Source organism: Parambassis ranga, chromosome 7, assembly GCF_900634625.1.
Source record: "Parambassis ranga chromosome 7, fParRan2.1, whole genome shotgun sequence".
In the NCBI taxonomy this organism is placed as follows: domain Eukaryota; kingdom Metazoa; phylum Chordata; class Actinopteri; family Ambassidae; genus Parambassis; species Parambassis ranga.
Window position 1 is genome coordinate 20,475,168 of NC_041028.1, and position 19,210 is coordinate 20,494,377.

A 19,210-nucleotide genomic window follows, 5' to 3' on the forward strand; every position below is an offset into this window, starting at 1 on the left:
TGCATTCTGTGCATTTGTTAATGAATAATTAAAGTGTAGATATGCAACAATTAAGGAACAGAGATTCGATGCAAACCCACCACTTTGGTCAGTAAAGTGGTATGAGACAAAAATCACAGAAAATGTATGTATGAAGAAAACAGACGCACTAGAAAGTTGCAATAATTTGCAACCAACACTTGAGTCGGTCTTTGGTAACATTATAACTTGCACAAAAATATGTCAAACGTAATTCACATCATGTTAAATTTGATGTGACACTATCTATTTCACATAACTCTATTAGGAAGTATTAAGTTTGTAGAGATGATATCTCTCCAGAGATGAGTAACAATTTCAAATGGTACTAGCATCATGTATCTCATGTAGTGCAATAGAAAAGGTAAAAGAAAAGGCATGCAACCTACCTGTGCTGCAGTTCATAAGAGACGGTTGTCTGAGGACATTAGCCATGGTGTGGAGCTGACAGATAGTGATACTACCCAGAGTAGTGTTACATGAGAGCCCTGAACGCGGCTGTCACTCAGTTCACCCCTCATGTTCACAGTCTACACAAAGACAATAGAAAGTCCAACTAAGCTCTGCAATACTTTTAGCTGTTTGTATTTCATATATAGAATTGATGTTATCACTGGACAGTTGTGCAAGCAGTGAACACTAATGCTGAAAAATAGCATGTGACTTGAAAAGGCTTTGATTCACCCAGATTATTTTGATTCCAAAAATTAAAGGAAAGTGTTAGGATTCTGTGGTTCTTGAATTGTTTTCTGTTTAGTTTTCATTCCTGCCCTGAGTCTGTGATCTGTGTGTTTGCAGTTGTCTTGTGTTTCCTGTTTTATTTTGAAAGTCCATGTTTCCCCTTGTGTTCCTGTGTGTTTTACTTCCTTGTGTTTCCCGCCTTTAGGATTCCTTGCCCCGCCCTGATGTGTCTCACCTGTGTCTTGTTACCCTTCTGTATTTAAGTCCTGTGCTCCCCTTTGTTCTTATTAGTCCGTCCGTTTATCCATGGCGTGTTCGTGTGTGTGTTCCCATCCTCCCTTTTGGCTCTCCATTAGGTTTGGTTTGTTTTTTACTTGTTTCTTCTCATTGGATTAGTTTGTTGCCTTTTTCACCTTTGATTTGTACTTTGCATTCTGGAATTTTGTTGTTTGCCATTTTGGCTTTATTAAAAGCTTACTTTCAGTTCACCTCAGTTTTTGTGTCTGCAACGGAGGCAGTTGGATTACCGTCCTCTCCATAGCTTGGAGAAGGGGGACACGTGTTTGTGGATTTCGGTCATACACTTTCCATCTCCAGGCAAAAAAAATTTTCTCAATGGGCTTGAGGAATGGAGAATATGGAGGGAGATAAACAACTAAAAAGTGTGCATGGGCAGTGAACCAGTTAAGAACCAGAGCAGCCCTGTGGAAACTTACGTTATCTGTGGAAACTAACAACGTACCTGAGCTGCTCTGGGCCTTCTACCTGATCTGGTGGAATGAGTGTGTTGTGTAGGGTGTCCAGGAATGTGATCAGATGGGCAGTGTTGTAGGGGCCAAGGGTAGCTACTGTACTGCTGTACTCACTGAGTACTGTATTGATATGCAGTACTGCCATTTTCTAGTGAGAGTACATACACCAATCCATTGCTCCAAAACAGAAGAGCTCACCTGTTGCCCTTTTATGCTAAAGCTCTGATTGGTAATTGTAAAACTGTGTGATGGGTGTTTGCCCTTGTGATGAGTCAGTGTGCATATTTGAATGGCGTGTGTGTGTTCCTTGTGAAAACAAGATATGTTCTGCATGAAAATTGTGCCAAAAGCAGAGAATTGTGTGTACTGTTTTAAAAAAAGTGTGTTTTAGAACTGTAATTTGAGTGTAAAGCAGGAATTGTGCCTGTAGTTTAGCAGAATTGGTTCAGGGGGTTGGTAAATGAGTTACATGTTGTGGTCATTGTGTCTCAAGTACCAAAATTTGTGTGTAAACAATCGAGAAAAACTGTAAGAACATGAACCTTCCAGCGCCATGGTGAAAAGAACTCCTCGATGGGGTTTAGGAAGGGGGAATATAGTGGAAGGTATTGAACTGTAAATTGTGGGTGTTGATGAAACCACTTTTGGACCGGAGCGGAACGATGGAAAGCTACATTGTACACGACAATGTATCTCTTTGGTTTGCTGCTGTGATAATATTTTTGTAATCTGTCTAAAAATGTAAGAATGAGGTCAGTGTTGTAAGGACCCAAGTTGGCATGGCGGTGGAGGACCCCATTCTGTGTAATGTAGCACAAAGGGTAATGTTACTCCCAAGTTGCCCTGGTACATTGACAATAGCCCTGTGGCCAATGATGTTTCTGCCCCTTCTCACTGTTGTCAGGTTGAATCTGGCCTCATCAATGTATATAAACTCACTTCTTCTGCATCCATTTGCAAAACTCTCTGAAATGCAGCAAAATATCACATTGCGTAATCAATATACTGTAGGTCTGCTATACAGTAAAATGACATGTACTGTAAAAAGGTTATGTGTGCAGTACACAATGCTACAGTCAGTGAGCAAAACATACCACCACATATTCACGCCGCAGGACTTTCACCCTGTTTGAATTTCTTTCAAATGGCACTTTATACAGTTGTTAAGGATATGGGATATGGCCTGTTGTTGACACAGACCTGTTGGACATTGAAAATTTGGTGATCATTGACAATATGGGCTTGAATTTCTCGAAGTCTGATTGCATTATTGGAATTTGAACTAGCCTGTTGCCTTTTCATAGTGCTTAAAACTGATCGGTGTGTCTACAATTAAGCAACAGTGTGTGTGCACCTGGTGGCTGTGGTTAACCATTTGGTTCATGGGGTGTCAAATGCATACAAGTGTGTTTAGTGTTTTGCAAAAAGTGTGAAGCTGACAATGTGCTTACAGTTGTGCAAATCTAAGCCAGTGTTTTGCTCCTTGAGTGTTAGGTTTTGTTAATTGTGGGAAAGATTTAATTTTACTGTGTAAGCAATTGAAAAAAACTGTAAAATGCCCATAACTATAGTGTGTACACATTACAACCTTTTATGCTGCTAACTGAAACCTGAAAGCACTATTATTGCTAACAAAGAATTATATTTACTAATGATGTGGTGATGACTAGGGAGGGAGTGTCTGGTCCCCATGTTGAAGTGTGAAGCTTTGTGATGTGATCATATTTACAGTAGTAGATCCCTGAGTCTAATGCAGTGATTATGGTCTTTGTTGGGCAAGAGTGATTAAGTTTAGTAGTCGGCCAATGTTCAAATCCTCTGTTTTTAAAACCATGTGGGTTTAACAGAAACCAACAAATGACATTATAGCATTGAGATCTCGTCAAGAATTATGTACTTATTTCTGACATGGATATTTAATGAATACCATTCAGGAGATGGTATATTTTTGCCTTTTGTGTAGGTGTAAAACATATTATGTTATTATTATGTTTCCTGAATTTTTTTTTAATATTATTGATACAATACATTATTTTACTTTTTACGTGGAGACTGCTCAAAAATGAATGTTACAAGTACAATGACAACATAGACATTTGCAGATCCCACTGCTCAAATTAAACTAATTAGTATAGTATATATTAGTATAACATATAGTGGTGTTCCTCGGTCATTTTTGAAATACAGTAATTTAAATGACCAAAACCTCTTTACAATATATTAAATCACATTATTCCTTTTCCCTTTTCATCTTAACATTTAAAATGATACCACATCACTGCGTAGGGCATAGTGATTCACTTCACAAAGTCCACAAAGTTTAATGACAATTTATTTCCCAGTCATACATGCACACTGTGGATTGACTAATTTTAATACATATAATAAAATGGCATGAAGTACACAGTTATTACAACTATTTTTTCTCAAGGCACTTATTTGATTACGATATACAACATGGTTTCAAACAAAGTAACTTTGAACCACAACAGGAAGCACTTGTGTTCTGTTGATATGATAACGCATGATAAGAATTTAGGAATGTAAAAACATATTAACAATTTTGCTGTATTTCCAAAATTGTCACAGTACAGTTCTTGTTATGTTTTGCCCCACTGTGCGTCTGAAATTAACATCGACAAAATCGGTACTCGCCAAAGGAATGGGTACTTCGTTTGGGTAGTTTTAGTCTCGTCTCCCCTCTGTGTTTGCCACAGGAGAGAACAGTGACTGACGTCTATGTTATTTCTTTTTTAGTTCTCCTAATCCCCACAACTCCCATGTCAGTAATATTTTTTATTAAACTGACATATGGTTTTATATCTACATAGATAACACTGAATTTACAGTGACAACAGTGACTCTGTGTTAGTCATTTAAAAATAAAAATGGCAAAGGACATATCATATTTGAAAAAAGTGAAAAACCAGATAAAGAGTATCAACATAATTGATATGAATTCTAACAATGTCTACAGATGTATATCTATCTATACCCATGGCTATAGGAGGATAGTAGAATGCACACACCTCACACCTGCAGCCTTGGTACATAAACACACTTATACCTCTATAAAAATCTGACAGCAGAGCAAACTATTTTTACATCTTAGCAGGAATTAACACCTCCCATTTATTTAAACATCTGTTTCAAACTCCCTGATGCACTATCAAAGCTATTAAAAGTTCCAAATTTACATTTCTCATGATTCAATAGTGAGACATGAGCAAACAATGTGAAGAAAGGATGCTTTTTAACACTGTGTGGGGTACTGTTGCAATGGCACAATAGTTGGCAACAGACCTTGACATTCATTCAGGTAAGAATAAAACCGTCTGGGCCATGTTTGTATAGTTTTGTCAATCTTTTTGTTAATGGCCTAAAGTCAAATTTGTCCGATGAAGGCAACTCATCTACCATAATAGGATTAGACTAGAGCTTGCTAGCAACAGCAATATCTGAGTGGATATGATAGTTGGTAAGGGTTCCATATTTTTCCCCCAACTAATATGATCCATGATAAATGAAAGTGTGTGATTTTTAACCACAAACACATTTTGTGTTCAGTTTTTACCTGTGCAAACACTAGAGCAGCTAGCCCTGCAAGGTAGAGGCAGCTAGGTATAACTTAGCTATGTACCATTGATGTGGCATTACTCCTTATAAGAATATACTTAATAATTTGCAAATCAAAAGCTAGACAATAAGCATAGCCAGCTAGCTTTAAATGAAGAGATCTAACATTTCGGATGGAATTCACTGAATGTCCATTAACAAGGAGTTTTCTGTTTGCCTGTTATATTTAGAAAATTTCATTCATTTTGACAGTTACAAGTGTTCTAAAAGTTCAGTGGTCAAATTACAATATTCTACAGTAATATTCATTAATGAATTGTTGGGGAAAAACAAAGAAACAAAAAACACAGAAACAGTGTTTTAGGGAACACAAGCCTCCCTAAAATACACTCAGTATTGAAAAATATAGACCAACAAACTAACAGTACACAGCAGAAGATCCTGGAAAAGGAGGCAGTTAATTGAATGCTGACCGCAGTTCTTTGAAAGCAGCTCGTCTCTGTTTCTGCTCCTCAGCCTGCTTCTTCTTGACCTCCTGTTCTTGGCGGATCTCTGCCTCAAACTGATTGGACTGATTGATGGCCTGGACCTGTTTAACAGAAAAAAACACATCTGGGCTGTGAGCAGAGATCCACAATGTTTTGATGAGTACCAAAATAAAAAAAACTGAACCATTTGTACATGCTACAATTTGCCAGCCTAATAGCATATTTGCCCAACTCATTTTTTGGCCAATTTGAGATATTGGCCTAACTCTACTCTCCTAACACTGCTGCACCACCTTCATTCAAAAAACACTATCTGCCTCACTCATCTGGTTGACTTGGGCATTTTTGATGCCATATAAAAAGGGTGCCCAAGTCATCTCAAATTGACTTGAGCAATTTTGACAGTAAACAACAATGGCTGACCCCATTAAGAACAAGGCTCGTCTGAGCATAAGTAAAGCATTAAGTCTCATCTTTTATCAGGTAAGCTAACTCACTAAATGTACTTCTGAACTGTGAGTTTTGATCACAGCTGGTACAATTTGGTATAAATTAGAGTTTGAGTGAGAGTGGGAGGACCTGCCTCAACGATTGACCATCACCAAAGAACCATTCCCCTGGGTCCAACTCTTTCCTACCCATTTGGTGGGAGTTTTCATTAACGTATAAATAGTTCTTACAACTTTGCTGAAAAAGGGTGTTTTTTTCCTCTTTTCCAAAAACCTGAAAAAATGAGTTAGACAGATATGCTATTAGGCTGATGAAAGGTTTTAGCTTGTACAAAGCTAAAACGCCAAATACTCACAGACCTTGATTTTGTTACAATTCAAACCTCACCCCAAGCAGTTGGAATGTTTAGGTCTGAATGTTTCCCTATCTCCATCTGCTGATAACAGTTGTTATACAACTTTGAGAAGCTATTAAAATAATCTTTCTGATATTTCAACTGGGAGTATTAACGTTCTGGGAAGAAGGTCAAACAAAAAACAGACAAAATCTATCTTACACAGATTGTCAGTTGGCCTACTAGAATAACTAACTGCACTAGGACACAAATTAACCTCATATTTAGTAATAGGCCAGAGATAATTAAACAATCATTTAATATGTTGACAGGCCTATCTGTCCTAAACCATTTTGGTAAGAAACCTTTCAAAATGCTTTTTATTCTTGTGTTAGAGATTAAGCTATTGGAATTCCTAAACATAAGTTCAACAAATACAATGGGATGACAGTGGGTACAGAAAGTACACACCTAGGATTCATAAAAGTAGAATGGGAGCACGAGCTTTCAGCTATCAGGCACCACTATTATGGAACCAGTTACCAATCTGGGTCCGAGAGGCAGACACTGCCTCCACCTTTAAGACTAAACTAAAACTTTTCTGTTTGGTAAGGCGTATAGTTAGCCTTAAACAAAGTGTGTAGGGCTAATAGGTATAGTTATATATACACCTGTTATACCCTCTCACCCTCTGACCTCTCCTCTAATCTCATTAGTCTGGCTCATACTGATAATATCATCTCATAATCGTGTTTAAAATGTGTTTAATATCTTCCTCGTAGTTTTGTGCCTCGCTCTCGCCCTCTCTTTGCAGATCTCAAGACCTGCATGCTGCAATGCCTGATCCCCAGCACATCACAATAAAGAAGATGGTGCTCGCCATGACAGACTGGTAGAACATGTGGCGCATCCTGCTGCAAACATCGAAGGACCTGAGTCTCTTCAGGAAGTACAGTCATGCCCTTCTTGTAAACAGCCTCAGTGTTTGTGCACCACTCCAGTTTATTGTCCAGTTGGACACCCAGGAACTTGTAAGATGAGACTATGTCCACATCTTTCCCACTGATACAGACTGTGGGAAAGGACTGTGTTTCAGCTCCTTCCTCCTTCCTCCTCCTTCAGCTCCTGACCGAGTGGATGATGTCACAGGCCGTGTCTGCTTTACCGGTCGGAGGAATATAGACAGAGACGGCGATGACATTTGTAAACTCCCGTGGGAAATAATATGGACGAAGTGCGATAGCAATAAGCTCAACGTCAGCACTGCACACTCACTCTTTGATGTGGATATGCTCTGGTTTGCACCACCTGTGGTTAATGAGTACGGCGAGCCCCACTCCTTTCTTCTTACTGGCCGCAGTGCTGTCTCAACCTGGAAGCCAGGGATCGTCACATTCGAGTCCGGTATCAAACTGTGCAGCAACGTCTCCATGAAACACATGATACTGGCCTCTTGGTACTCCCGCTGGGTCCGTGCAAGCACCTCCAGCTCGTCCATCTTATTAGGGACCTGACATTCCCTGTGATGATCGCGCGGACACAGGGTTTAAAAACGTCGTTCTTCATCAGTCGTTTAGCTCCTGCCTTTCATCCATGTCTGCTCCTCCTCAGCTCGTCCGGTATTTGGGGCTTCTCTCCGACCACAAAGGATGGTGGTCTTAGAGTCAGCAGCTGATTGTGAGTGTAAACAATGCTGGTCTTCTGGGCATTACTGCTGGGGGCCATGAGTAACCCAAGCACCGCAAAAAGGAGAAAAAATATTCAAACCTCTGAATCATGTGGTTTAAATTCTTAGGTTGAAAAAGAGCAACTAGGGACAAAAACACGAACAAAAGTAGACGTACATAAGCACACTAAACACTAAAAAAAGTTAGAAAACACGCTAAAACGCTGGGAGCTGCTACTACAAGCTGCCGTCTGAGACAGCGCCATCTTGGAAAAGATAAAAAAATGAAAGGTGATTATCCCACAGAAGCACAGAAAACTCCAGATATCAAAATTGATAAACATCTAACAAACGAATCAGTAGTTGTAGCAGAAGGATTCAACCATATTACCCATAGTGTCTAATGTTGCAGAGAAGTTGGTAGCAAAACAAATAATAACAGTTTGGCTTTTGAGCCAATCACTCAACAGACAGCTACCTGTTTCTTTATTTAGAAAGCTAATAGCTAATGATTTTATCTACAACTGTAAGTCTATAATACAAAAGCATTACTTGTAGTGCAGCAGGTGCAGAATTCACTGGATGACATGACATCAACTGGTGGCCTTTTACTGGTAATTAAATAGGCTACTGGGGGAGCAGGCTGCCTATGTTCATTTACATATACTACAACAATGATAAAAAGCAGCTTCAAAAATCAAAAAAACAAATCCTTTAAGGCTTCACAAAGTTACACTTTAGGTTTGCAAAAAAGTGCAACTTTAAGGCAGAAGAAGAAATTTTGAATACATGCATAAATAATATATCATTTAAAAACTAAGCTAGTGTATTGAACTAATTTCACTTACTTTAGCTTCAAAGAAGGTCTTTGCTCCCTTTACCCCTTCTGTGGAGACATCAATTTCAGAAAGGCGAGCGAGGGCACTGAGGCCACTGTCCTCTGCCAGCTCTCCTGCTGCTGCCTTCCTGAAGATCAGCAGAAACTGTGGATAACACACAAAGACATGAATATAGAAGAGGAAACACCACATTCCCTAAATAAATAACAGCTTGTTCCACCTCTCTGAAGCTGAGCATGTTGTCCAAGTCCTCATCCACCTCCTTCATCATGTTCTTCAAGCCAATGTGTGTTTGTGGAGCTCCAAGCTTCTCCATCATCATTTTCAGCTCCATTAGGTCTATGTAGTTGTCTTTCCCAGCATCATACCTAGGCAGATTCACAGAGATAACCAGCTGGTTATTTCTGGACCTCTACCATGTGTCACTCAACTTAAGTCTTTATTGTTAATACCATATGAAAAAGACATAGACAGGAATTGAAATTGCAATGCTCTCTAAGGCCTACGGTGCACAACATCAAGTAACAAATGAAATTAAGGGTGTTTTCACATGTCGTCCCTTTTAAAAGAACTGAACTCTGTCCTCTTTAAGTGGACCAAAAAGTGGACCAGCAGAAAAAGGTCTCAGTTCTTCTTGTGTTCACACTGTAAGTTTATTACAAAGAGGACCAGGAGGGTTCTGTTCACACCAGGTCCTCTGGACCCCCACTTCACTGAATTCTGAATTTTCACTTGAAGCAAAATGTCTGCTGCCTCTTCCTGTGTTTTCTGATTAAATCAGCACACATTCATATGGAAAATAGAGTAATTAATTACATATGAGCACAAACGTGATCAAGGAGACATGTATAAAATGTAAATTGTTTAGTATAATAATTATTATTAATTTGTAATAATTATAAATATAATATTTATTATATTTTACATAATTTACAATACCATCTTAGGAGGTGGTCTCAGTATGGTTCACAACGGTTTGTTTTAAAAGGGTCTGGGTACGATTTTAGGGGCGGTCATGATGGAGTTATATCAGTTGTAGCACCCCATGTGTCCACAAGGAAGAGTCAGACCCCATGAGAATAGTGGAGACCTGTCTGTGCATCAAACCCACAAAAACATTTGATTCATACATAAAAATTGTCAATAAGCAGTTACTCCCCGTTTCCAGTAGGTGGCACTGTGCAGGTAAGTTAGTTAGCACGGAGATGTGTCCAGGGACAGACCGTGGACATGCACGGCGAAGTTATAAGCAGTTGATATTTCATGGCAAAGGTTCAACAGTCGCCACCAGCCTGATACTGGAAACCACACAGGTGTCTCTATGGGACTTCCAAGTCTGCGATTTTCATTTGGCTGTAAAAAGATGGAGATGGCTTCGGCTGTGGCTTTGGGGTGAGCTCCGACAGAAAGGGCCGTGTGTTTACTTTCGAGTTTTCAAAATCTCCTACCCTACCTTTAAGTTTTGATATTAAACTTATATGTGATTGTGCTTGGGTACATTTTGATTGGAAGTGGAATTTTAACCCTTGAAGCCGGGTTCGGCTGCTTTCAGCTGTCAGGAGCTGTCAGCCCCTCTGCATAGAGATCAAAGATTGAGCCATTTGCCCTATCCACTTATGAGACCCCCATTAGCTGCTAGGACACGTCCCTGTGAACGTGTGTATGAATTTTCATGATCATAGAAGGTCATTAACGTCATTAAAAACTCAAACGTAATCTCATGGCAAGGGATCCAAAGGTGCCGCGCCACCACATGGCCTTCATAGTGTAGCTTCACCAACTAGTTGGGAAGGTTGTAGAGCAGAAACAATGTTGGTGGTGCCATCTATATAGGAGGAGTATACCTCAGAGTACAAACAGGATATTTCCTGTTACCAGCAGGAGGCGCCACAAGTAAGGCAGGATTTCGAGGATTTTCTGGCATTCAGGGCAGAGCCCTTAACATGCTCATGAAGTTTGAAGATGTTTGGATAAAGCATGCGGCCGTGAGAGGCGTTAGAAGTTTTATGGCACAATCACAAATCTTTGACAGATTTTGGTGAGCCACGCCCTTTAGTTAGAGGAAAGCTTTTGATAAATTTTGATCAGCAGGTCCTTTAGGTGACATCCACTAAATATCAAGAGTTTGTGTGCTCAGGGAGCAGTAGGGGGAAACGTGGAGAGTGCAGGGAGGAGTTCAGCTTCCTGATTTCCTGTTAGATAAAGCTGTGTTTCAGGCTGCTGGTTCTGGCCAGGAGGCTCCTCAGTCTCCTTCTTGATAGTAGCAGCCTGAAGAAGCTGTGACACGGGTGGGGTCACCTGCGATGCAGAGGGCTTTGCAGGTGAGGCAGGTGAAGTAGAGTCTTGGAGGGAGGGAAGAGATGCACCAACAATCCTCTCAGCTGCTCTCACTAGCCGCTGGAGTTTCTTGCATACGGTGCAGAAGCCATCATACTACCTGTGATGCAGCTGGACAGGGTATGCTCAATGGTGCCTCTGTAAAATGTGTGCATGATGGGAGCTGGGGCTCTAGCTCTTCTCAGCAGAGGAAGTAGAGTCACTATTAGTCTTTACTGGCAAGTGTTACTATTGTTGGTCCAGGAGAGGTCTTCAGCGCCATTGATGGACAGTAGAGCATGCTGGGTGTGCTTTCTTCTAAAGTCCACAACAATATCCTTTGTCTTCTTCACATTCAGAGATAGGTTGTTGACCTTGCACCACATGGCCAGGTGGCTCACCTCGCTCCTGTATGATCACTGTTACTGATAAAACCCACCACTGTGGTGTCATCCACAAACTTAATTCAATTCAATTTTGAATTCAATTTGATTTGTATCGCGCATTTTACAATCAGAATTGTCTGAATCTGTCAGATAAATATGATTTAAACCAGCCTAGTGCTGTCCCTGTAATCCTAATCTCATGTTCTAATCTGTGTAGTAAAAGACTGTGATCTACAGTGTCAAAGGCAGCACTGAGATCTAGTAGAACAAGTACCTCTGTACTTGTTCTACAAGCCCTCTATCTAATGCAGGAGTAGCTGTTTAAAGCACTTCACGAGGATGGGGGTGAGGGCAACCGGACGGTAGTCATTAAAACAGGAGGGTGACGACTTCTTTGGAACAGGAATGATGGTAGTGGATTTGAGGCACATGGGGACAATAGCCTGGCTCAGAGAGATGTTGAATGTGTGAGTTTCTCTGCAAAGTTTCTCAGAACACGACCGGGTATGTTGTCAGGACCCGAAGCTTTGCGTGCATTGATCCTGCTGAGGGATCTCCTCACACTGGCTAGGGACAGTGTCAGCACCAGGTCACCAAAAGGGGGTGGATTCTTTTGTGTAGGGGTGCTGTTGTGTGTCTCAAAGCGGGCAAAGAATTAATTCAGTTTGTTCAGCAGATAATTGGATTGTTGGCTGAAATTATATTTAATGACAAGTCTTGTAATTTAGCTTTTATTTAGCTATAATCATTATGCGGTTTGGATAATTACACATGGCACTGCAAATCACACTGGCTATCTAAATACCTATTCATTGTAAATATTTAAATAATGGTCTTTAGATAAAAAAGATTTTAACTCAAGATAATTACTCAAACTGTACCTGATTGTGTGGGCCCTTTTAAAGAAGGCTGTACAAAGAGTGTGTGTAATTAAGCACCTACGTCGTTACGACCTGGACAGGCCTAGACATGAAAGGCATTTTAAGAATCTGAGCTGCACTGTACAAAAAGGCATGTACATACAGAAACAAAACCTCAGAGTAGCACGGAAAAGTAGACCGAGAGTAGACGGAAACCCTTCATTACTGTGGACAAAAGTTCTTTAACATATGCCTGAAAGCAGATTGAACCACACCCAGCAATTCATTGAAGATTTTCATAATACATAATATTATAATAATTAGGGGTGGAACAGCTCACAAAATCCACAGTTTGGTTTGTGTCACGGTTTTGAGGTCACAGTTTTCGGTTCGGTTAGGTTTACACTGTTTAGGTTTTTCCTATAGTATAGATTCAATTCAATTCAGTTTTATTTATATAGCGCATTTTACAATCAGAAATAGTCTCAAAGCGCTTCACAGAAACTCAGAGCATGAGACCCAGAACCCGAACCCCCCTAAGAGCACCGTGGCAAGGAAAAACTCCCTTTAAGAGGAAGAAACCTTGAGCAGGACCTGTCTCTTAAGGATGTTAATTCTAAATCCTTGTGCACTGATTGTGCAGATATTGTACATCTACTAGGCCAATGATTTCATTGTAAAGATCTTTTAAGCATCTGAGGATTGGTATTTGAGGCATGTGTCCCAATTCAGGGTCTGCATCCTCCGGAGGATCCTCAACTGTTGGTAAATGGGACGGTCTGGCCTTCAAAGCACTTCCTGATTGTGGCGCGACGTCATAAATTTTGCCCCGGGAAAAACAAAAGCAGCGACACAACACGGACTACACAACAAACGGGACAATTGCTGATTGTAAAATGCGCTATATAAATAAAGCTGAGTTGAATTGAATTGAATTAAATTGTCTATGCAAAATGTTAGAAATATTATTTATCCTTATTAACCTATAATGGGCTATACTTACAAGTAAAAACATTAGCAGAACATATAATCTCCTTTAATCTGAGAAAGGCTAGGCAGAACTCCACTGTGCAGCGGAGAGAGCAGCGGAGAAATGTGCGAGCACGCCGAGCATAACTAGGGCTGCGGCTCGGGGAGTGATGAAACATCTTAAAAAAAAATCCACCACTACATATCAAAGAAATACTGCCGGAGCAATTAATCGGCAACTAATTCAATTTAATCGATCAAGTTCTTAACGACAATTAATCGATCATCGATAAATCTTTTTTTTCACCTGATTCATATAAGAAATTTACCATCTGCTAGTTAACTGTTGAAATTGTAATACTTTAGTGCACATCTTGAACATGTGTGTTCCTTATTGTCTCAAAGGTAGACACACTACATTTCAAGTGAATTAGATGAAGCATGTGTGTCAAGCACAGATGTGTTTAGGGTCAGACTCTGATCATACATGTGAAATTTGGTATAGATCGAACAGTAAATGTGGAAGTTAAAGTGACTTCCTCTTTCATGTGAAATTACCAAATTTGAGGCCAGGCCCCGGCCACAGTGTAATACTTTTGAAAGTGTTTTGGAATGAGTCTTTTCCCTATGGTGTCCTGAGTGGACACAGTGAATTTCAGATCAATTGGATGAAATATGTCGCACCTGAAAAATGTTTTAGTAGGGTCACAAATCGCAAAAAAATGACCCAAAAAATTGTAAATGGATATTTTTGCATTTTATTTTCGATATAGCGCCAATCATATCATGTTTTTTTATTAAACAAACTTAAGCCATATGTTATTTATCTTATTTACACAGTGGCATGTCATTTACAATTTTCTGCTGCTTTCTGCGCACAGCAGCTCAATGCACATACACACGCAGGCACGTGCTCACATACAGGAGAGCACATACATACAGGAGAGCACACCCTCCAGCAGATAGAGATCTCCTGTTGTCACTGTTGCTCATTTCAAAGCGTTAATTGTCATATGCACAGTAAGGAAACTGGTTTCCCTGTACAATGAAATTCTTACTTTGCCGCTCACACTGAATACTGAATAAAGGTTTAAGAAAGACAAATAGAATAATTTGCAAAAGAGCAATTTGAAGAGCAAAAAGATGATGATGATGATCATGGCATGCTAGTTGGATAGACTGAATTCCATTGACTCTGCAAAGCTAAGCTATGCTAATGGTAGCACCAGCAATTGGCTAGAATGGGCAGGTGGGTGAGGGTTCAAATGCAGTGCTCTAATAAAACTTTCAACTTCACTTATAAATTGTTTGGCTCAGGAGCAGAATGATAGAATTCATAGAAGGCATATAAACTAAAACCAGCAAAATGTGCAGGCTGTGTAGGGGAGCAGTGACTTGTACAAGCATATTTAAGTGTATGTCGAGTATGAGAAATGCATACATGTTGGCAGGTCTGTGTTAAATCTTTGGCTGTTACTTACAGTTTGAACATCTTCTCCATGTCTTTGATCTGTTTTCGGGAGAACTCCTTGAACTCGGTGTAGGGGTTGAAGACCTTCATGCTGGGCTGGACATGGTCACCCTGCCCATCATTCAGTTGCTCTCGGCGCAACAGCTTGGCTCCCAACTCTGAGTCTGCATTGGCCACTCCTGGTTTATCCTCTGACCCATTCTGCTCACTGCGTATGTCAATAGCGACTGGTTCTTCTGCTCCTTCTTCTATCTGTAGCCGACGGTTAAGCTTTGATGACAGTTCATCTGCAGCCATTTTTTTATTTCAAAATTAGGTAGCTAATAAAGTTTAGAAACAGACATACACAAAACATAAGAAAAATCTGTCAAGGTCATCATTTGTCTTTATAAATTGAATTTATCAATGAATTTATAACAAGGATTAACCTTTGGGATTCTGATTATTCCAGAAATCTGATACCAATGTATAATCGATATTATTCATACTGACTCACTAATAAAAAACTAAATATCTTACTTAATATCTTACTTATCTTACTTACACTGTTTACTTAATCACTGTTTCATCTTGCTTGTCATGTTTGCTCTGTACTGTATCATGTTTGCTGCATGTTTGCTCCTCTCTTTCTCTCCTTCATCCTCTCCGTCCTGTCTCCCTCTTCTTCTCCTCCTCTACCCGGCCGACTAGCAGCAGAACTGGTTCCTACTTAAGTAGACGCGTCCTGCTCAAGGTTTCTTTCTCTTAAAGGGAGTTTTTCCTTACCACAGTGCTCTTAAGGGGGGTTCAGGCTTGGGGTCTCACGCTCTGAGTTTCTGTGAAGCGCTTTGAGACAATTTCTGATTGTAAAATGCGCTATATAAATAAAACTGAATTGAACTGAATTAAATTAAAGGTAGGGTAGGAGATTTCATTCTGATGCACTTTTTGTTAAATTGGTGTAACTTCTCTTTATAATCCGATAGCAACCAATTAGTTCAGCAGTTTCGCACTGAAACGAAGAATATGAATCATCTGTGGAAGCTATAAAACACTAAAAACATCAGCCAATTCTCTGGGATGACCCTGCGCAGAGTATTGGCTGGTTGTCACGCTCTTCCTGCTCTGCGCGCACCAGAGAGGTACGTGCATGATGGCCGAAGTCACAGACCGCAGCTTGTCTTCAGGTAATGCGCGTCCATGTGATTGGGAGGCGTGGCTTCGAGGTGAGCTCAGAGAGAAAGGGGCGTGTGTTTACTTTCCAAATCTGTCTGACTCTCACTGAGTTTTCAAAATCTCCTACCCTGCCTTTAACACAAGCATCAAACGGGTGGCAAGGACAAGGTTATATTAAAAATATATTTTTGGGAAAATGGACGGTGATACTGTTTAGAGTAATATATTTTATGTAAGCTATTTATTCAAATACTTAAATTTCATTTTCCGGAAGCTTTTTTCTTCACAGCTTTTATCTGACGTCCGCCAACTTCAACATGAAACCAGTTTAGATACATGGAATTATAGCCAATCCAGCGACGTGAACTTCCCTATACAGTGCCTTACCTACACTTTCATCTGAACGGACGCTTCCACATGACGCATGTAAAAAACAAAAACAAAAAAAACATAAACACGACAAATCTGGAGCACAGACTGCTAAATGTGTAAAGACCACTAAATTTGAGCAACTATGCTTATGCATTTAGTCTACCAACCCAAAAGATCGTGGAAGGAGTAGTAGTGTCCATGAAAGTATAAAAAATAGTATAAAGTATAAAAAACAAACAAACGAACAAATAAAGGGAGCGCCGTTCACAAAACTACACAGTAACATTAAATGGAAAAGAAACACGACTTACTTCCACTCCGGGCGGTACCAGCCTTTGTAACCCTCGGCTTAAATGTCGAAAAACTGTCTTTACTTCCGGAATCTTGTACATTGGCTGCTACGTAACATTCAGTTCAGTGTCAAGCTGTCACCACACCTCGTACGGTCTATGGTGATAGGAGCATGGAACATACACCGTATATTACCATATACGGTAACCGCGCTGACGTTTGTTTTAGGTTGCATATTAAACAGACGTTCACGCTGCGTTTTACCTATAGGCACCGTCAATAAATTAATACCGGTATTTGATTTACACACCACACGGTGAATTCAAACCTAAGCAGAATTGTATTACATAAGACAAATGTTGTATTCTCACACATAGCCTTTCTGCAGAAATGTTTCTGTAAGATCAGGTCCTGCAGATACAATGGGGCAAGTCCATGAAGAGCCTTGTAGGTTAGAAGAAGGATCTTGAAGTGTATTCTTGAGTCCACTGGGAGCCAGTGAAGAGACGCTAGAACAGGAGAGATATGATCCCTTTGGCTGCTTCCTGTCAGAACTCTAGCTGCTGCGTTCTGGATCAGCTGCAGGCTGTTGATAGAGTAATGTGGACATCCAGACAATACTGAGTTACATTATTGCAGTCTTGAAGTAACAAAAGCATGGCAGTGATGCATGCTTTTGATGCATTTATGGAACAAATCTCAACGTGATTAAAGAAAATTGGAGAAATTGTAAGTTTAAAATGCAAAAATTGATGAAAATGATGTGAATGTAATGGTTGATGAAAACAATGATGATGACAAAAGTGCAAGTAATGAGAGCCAAGTTGATATTAATCCAGGTGACAGTGTGTCAAATGTGTCATGCAAAAGGTCCAACCAAGGAAGTCATTCTAGCAGATCATCCGTTTCTAGCATGTCATCACCAGGCTTAAGGCAAGGCAACATTTATTTATATAGCACCTTTACAGAGACAAAATCACAGAACAAAAACAACATTTTAAAACATTAAAGGAGGTAAATTAAAATCATAAAACGAATAAAATCATAAAAAACATCAAATCAAGAACGATTAAATGACAAGAGTGCAGTTAGGACAGCAGTCAGTGTATTTATTGTAATTAGTGTAATAATTTTGAATCGAGGCTCAAGAGCACCATCTATGTCATTAAAGCAGGATGTGTGAACAGATGTAAATGCACATACCCACCTACATACTTGCAGTATGCTTTTTACATTGACTTTTTGAACATGCGGTTGAAGAAAAAAACAGCTATCAGGATTGTCTATATTTTTTAGAATCCACCAGAGGTCAGTTCAAAGAGCTGGTTAGAAGCTGTCTGCACATGCCACCACATCAAGGATATCAAAAAGCAAAGATTCGGTTAAAACAACATTTTGGGAATGAACACAGGATAACAGCCTATATGGATAAAGCCTTTGGATGGCCAGTCGTTAAAGTGGAAGATGTTCAGGCACTGCAGGATTATGCATTGTTCCTTAGAGGATGCTGCAATGCCATGACAGAGTTTATACATAAGAGATGAACATTCCATTAAACATGAGGAGTATCATGATGGAGTGGCCTCAAAATTGCAGGAAAATGGACGTCTGTGGCCTGCAATATACTGGAGCGGCCACATTCCTGGTTATGGTGAGCTTTCTTGAGAGTAAAGTTTAAGTTTTGTCTCATCTACTTTTTGGTGATAGGACAGATGCATGGCTTAGCACTGCAGTGAAAGCTGTAAATAAAACCCATGGATTGCCTAAGAGTAACAATAGAGGGAGCAGTTCTATGACAACTATTACAGCTAGTGATGCAGCTGTAACTTCCAAGTCTATGGTGCATCCATTATCCCAGTGTCCAAAGCTGTATACAATTTCTCACAGGGACAAAATTGACTTTTTGAGGAAGAAAGGAGTCTGTTTTGGATTCATAAAGGTCGGCCACATGAGCAAGGAATACAGAAATCGTTTGACCTGTGATGAGTGCAGTCTAAAACATCCCACTATTCTGCATGTCCACAACAAGTATAAAATCAACAACTCACTAGAGGCACCAGTAAGCAGTGTACTTGACTCTCTCCAGGCACGTGGTAAAACTAGGGCTGGAGACCAAAACTGTACTCTTTCTGTAGTTCCAGTACAGCTGAAAGCTAAGAAAGGAGATAAGGTGCTACAGACTTATGCTTTCTTGGATCCAGGAAGTACTGCCACTTTTTTTACCAGCCATTTTATGAAGAACTTAAAGCTTCAGGCTGCAGTTTCTATCCACAGGCCACCAGGCTGCTGAACCACTGACTGAACTTTGAACATTTATCATGTATCATCATTGCCACAATGCGAAACTTGCACATATTTGTTTTGCATGTTTGTACAAAGTGAACATATTTGATTAATAGATATATAATAGATAGTTTTTTAAGGGTCCCAAAGAGTCTCCGTGTTATTCATTATATTATTAAATTTCATTAAATCTTAATCTAATTGAGTTTTTTTTTTTTTTGTTTTGACTTCCCCCTCTTTTCCGGATTACTGGCGTTGATTTATAAGCACTTTTATAAATCAACTGTTTTCACAAGATGTGAA

General features: G+C 39.8%; 1 protein-coding gene across 1 annotated transcript; it reads right to left on the reverse strand.

Moving 5' to 3' along the window:
* Nucleotides 1-3,766: 3,766 nt before the first annotated feature.
* efhd2 (EF-hand domain family, member D2) lies at nt 3,767-16,800 on the reverse strand. Its single transcript, XM_028409258.1, has 5 exons — nt 16,645-16,800; nt 14,817-15,126; nt 9,025-9,172; nt 8,814-8,948; nt 3,767-5,616 (listed from the first exon to the last, which is right to left on the reverse strand). The coding sequence occupies exons 2-5, from the start codon at nt 15,101-15,103 to the stop codon at nt 5,485-5,487; spliced, it is 702 nt and encodes a 233-aa protein (XP_028265059.1). The 5' UTR covers nt 15,104-15,126; nt 16,645-16,800; the 3' UTR covers nt 3,767-5,484.
* Between the last annotated feature and the right edge of the window lie 2,410 nt (nt 16,801-19,210).

Excerpts from the sequence above, each read along its gene's own strand:
- efhd2 (XM_028409258.1), bottom strand. The coding sequence starts at position 15,103 with ATGGCTGCAGATGAACTGTCATCAAAGCTTAACCGTCGGCTACAGATA. Across the intron at positions 9,173-14,816 it reads ATGGAGAAGATGTTCAAACT|GTATGATGCTGGGAAAGACA; the intron begins GTAAGTAACAGC and ends GAATCTGCCTAG. Across the intron at positions 5,617-8,813 it reads AGACCTTCTTTGAAGCTAAA|GTCCAGGCCATCAATCAGTC; the intron begins GTAAGTGAAATT and ends TCTGTTAAACAG.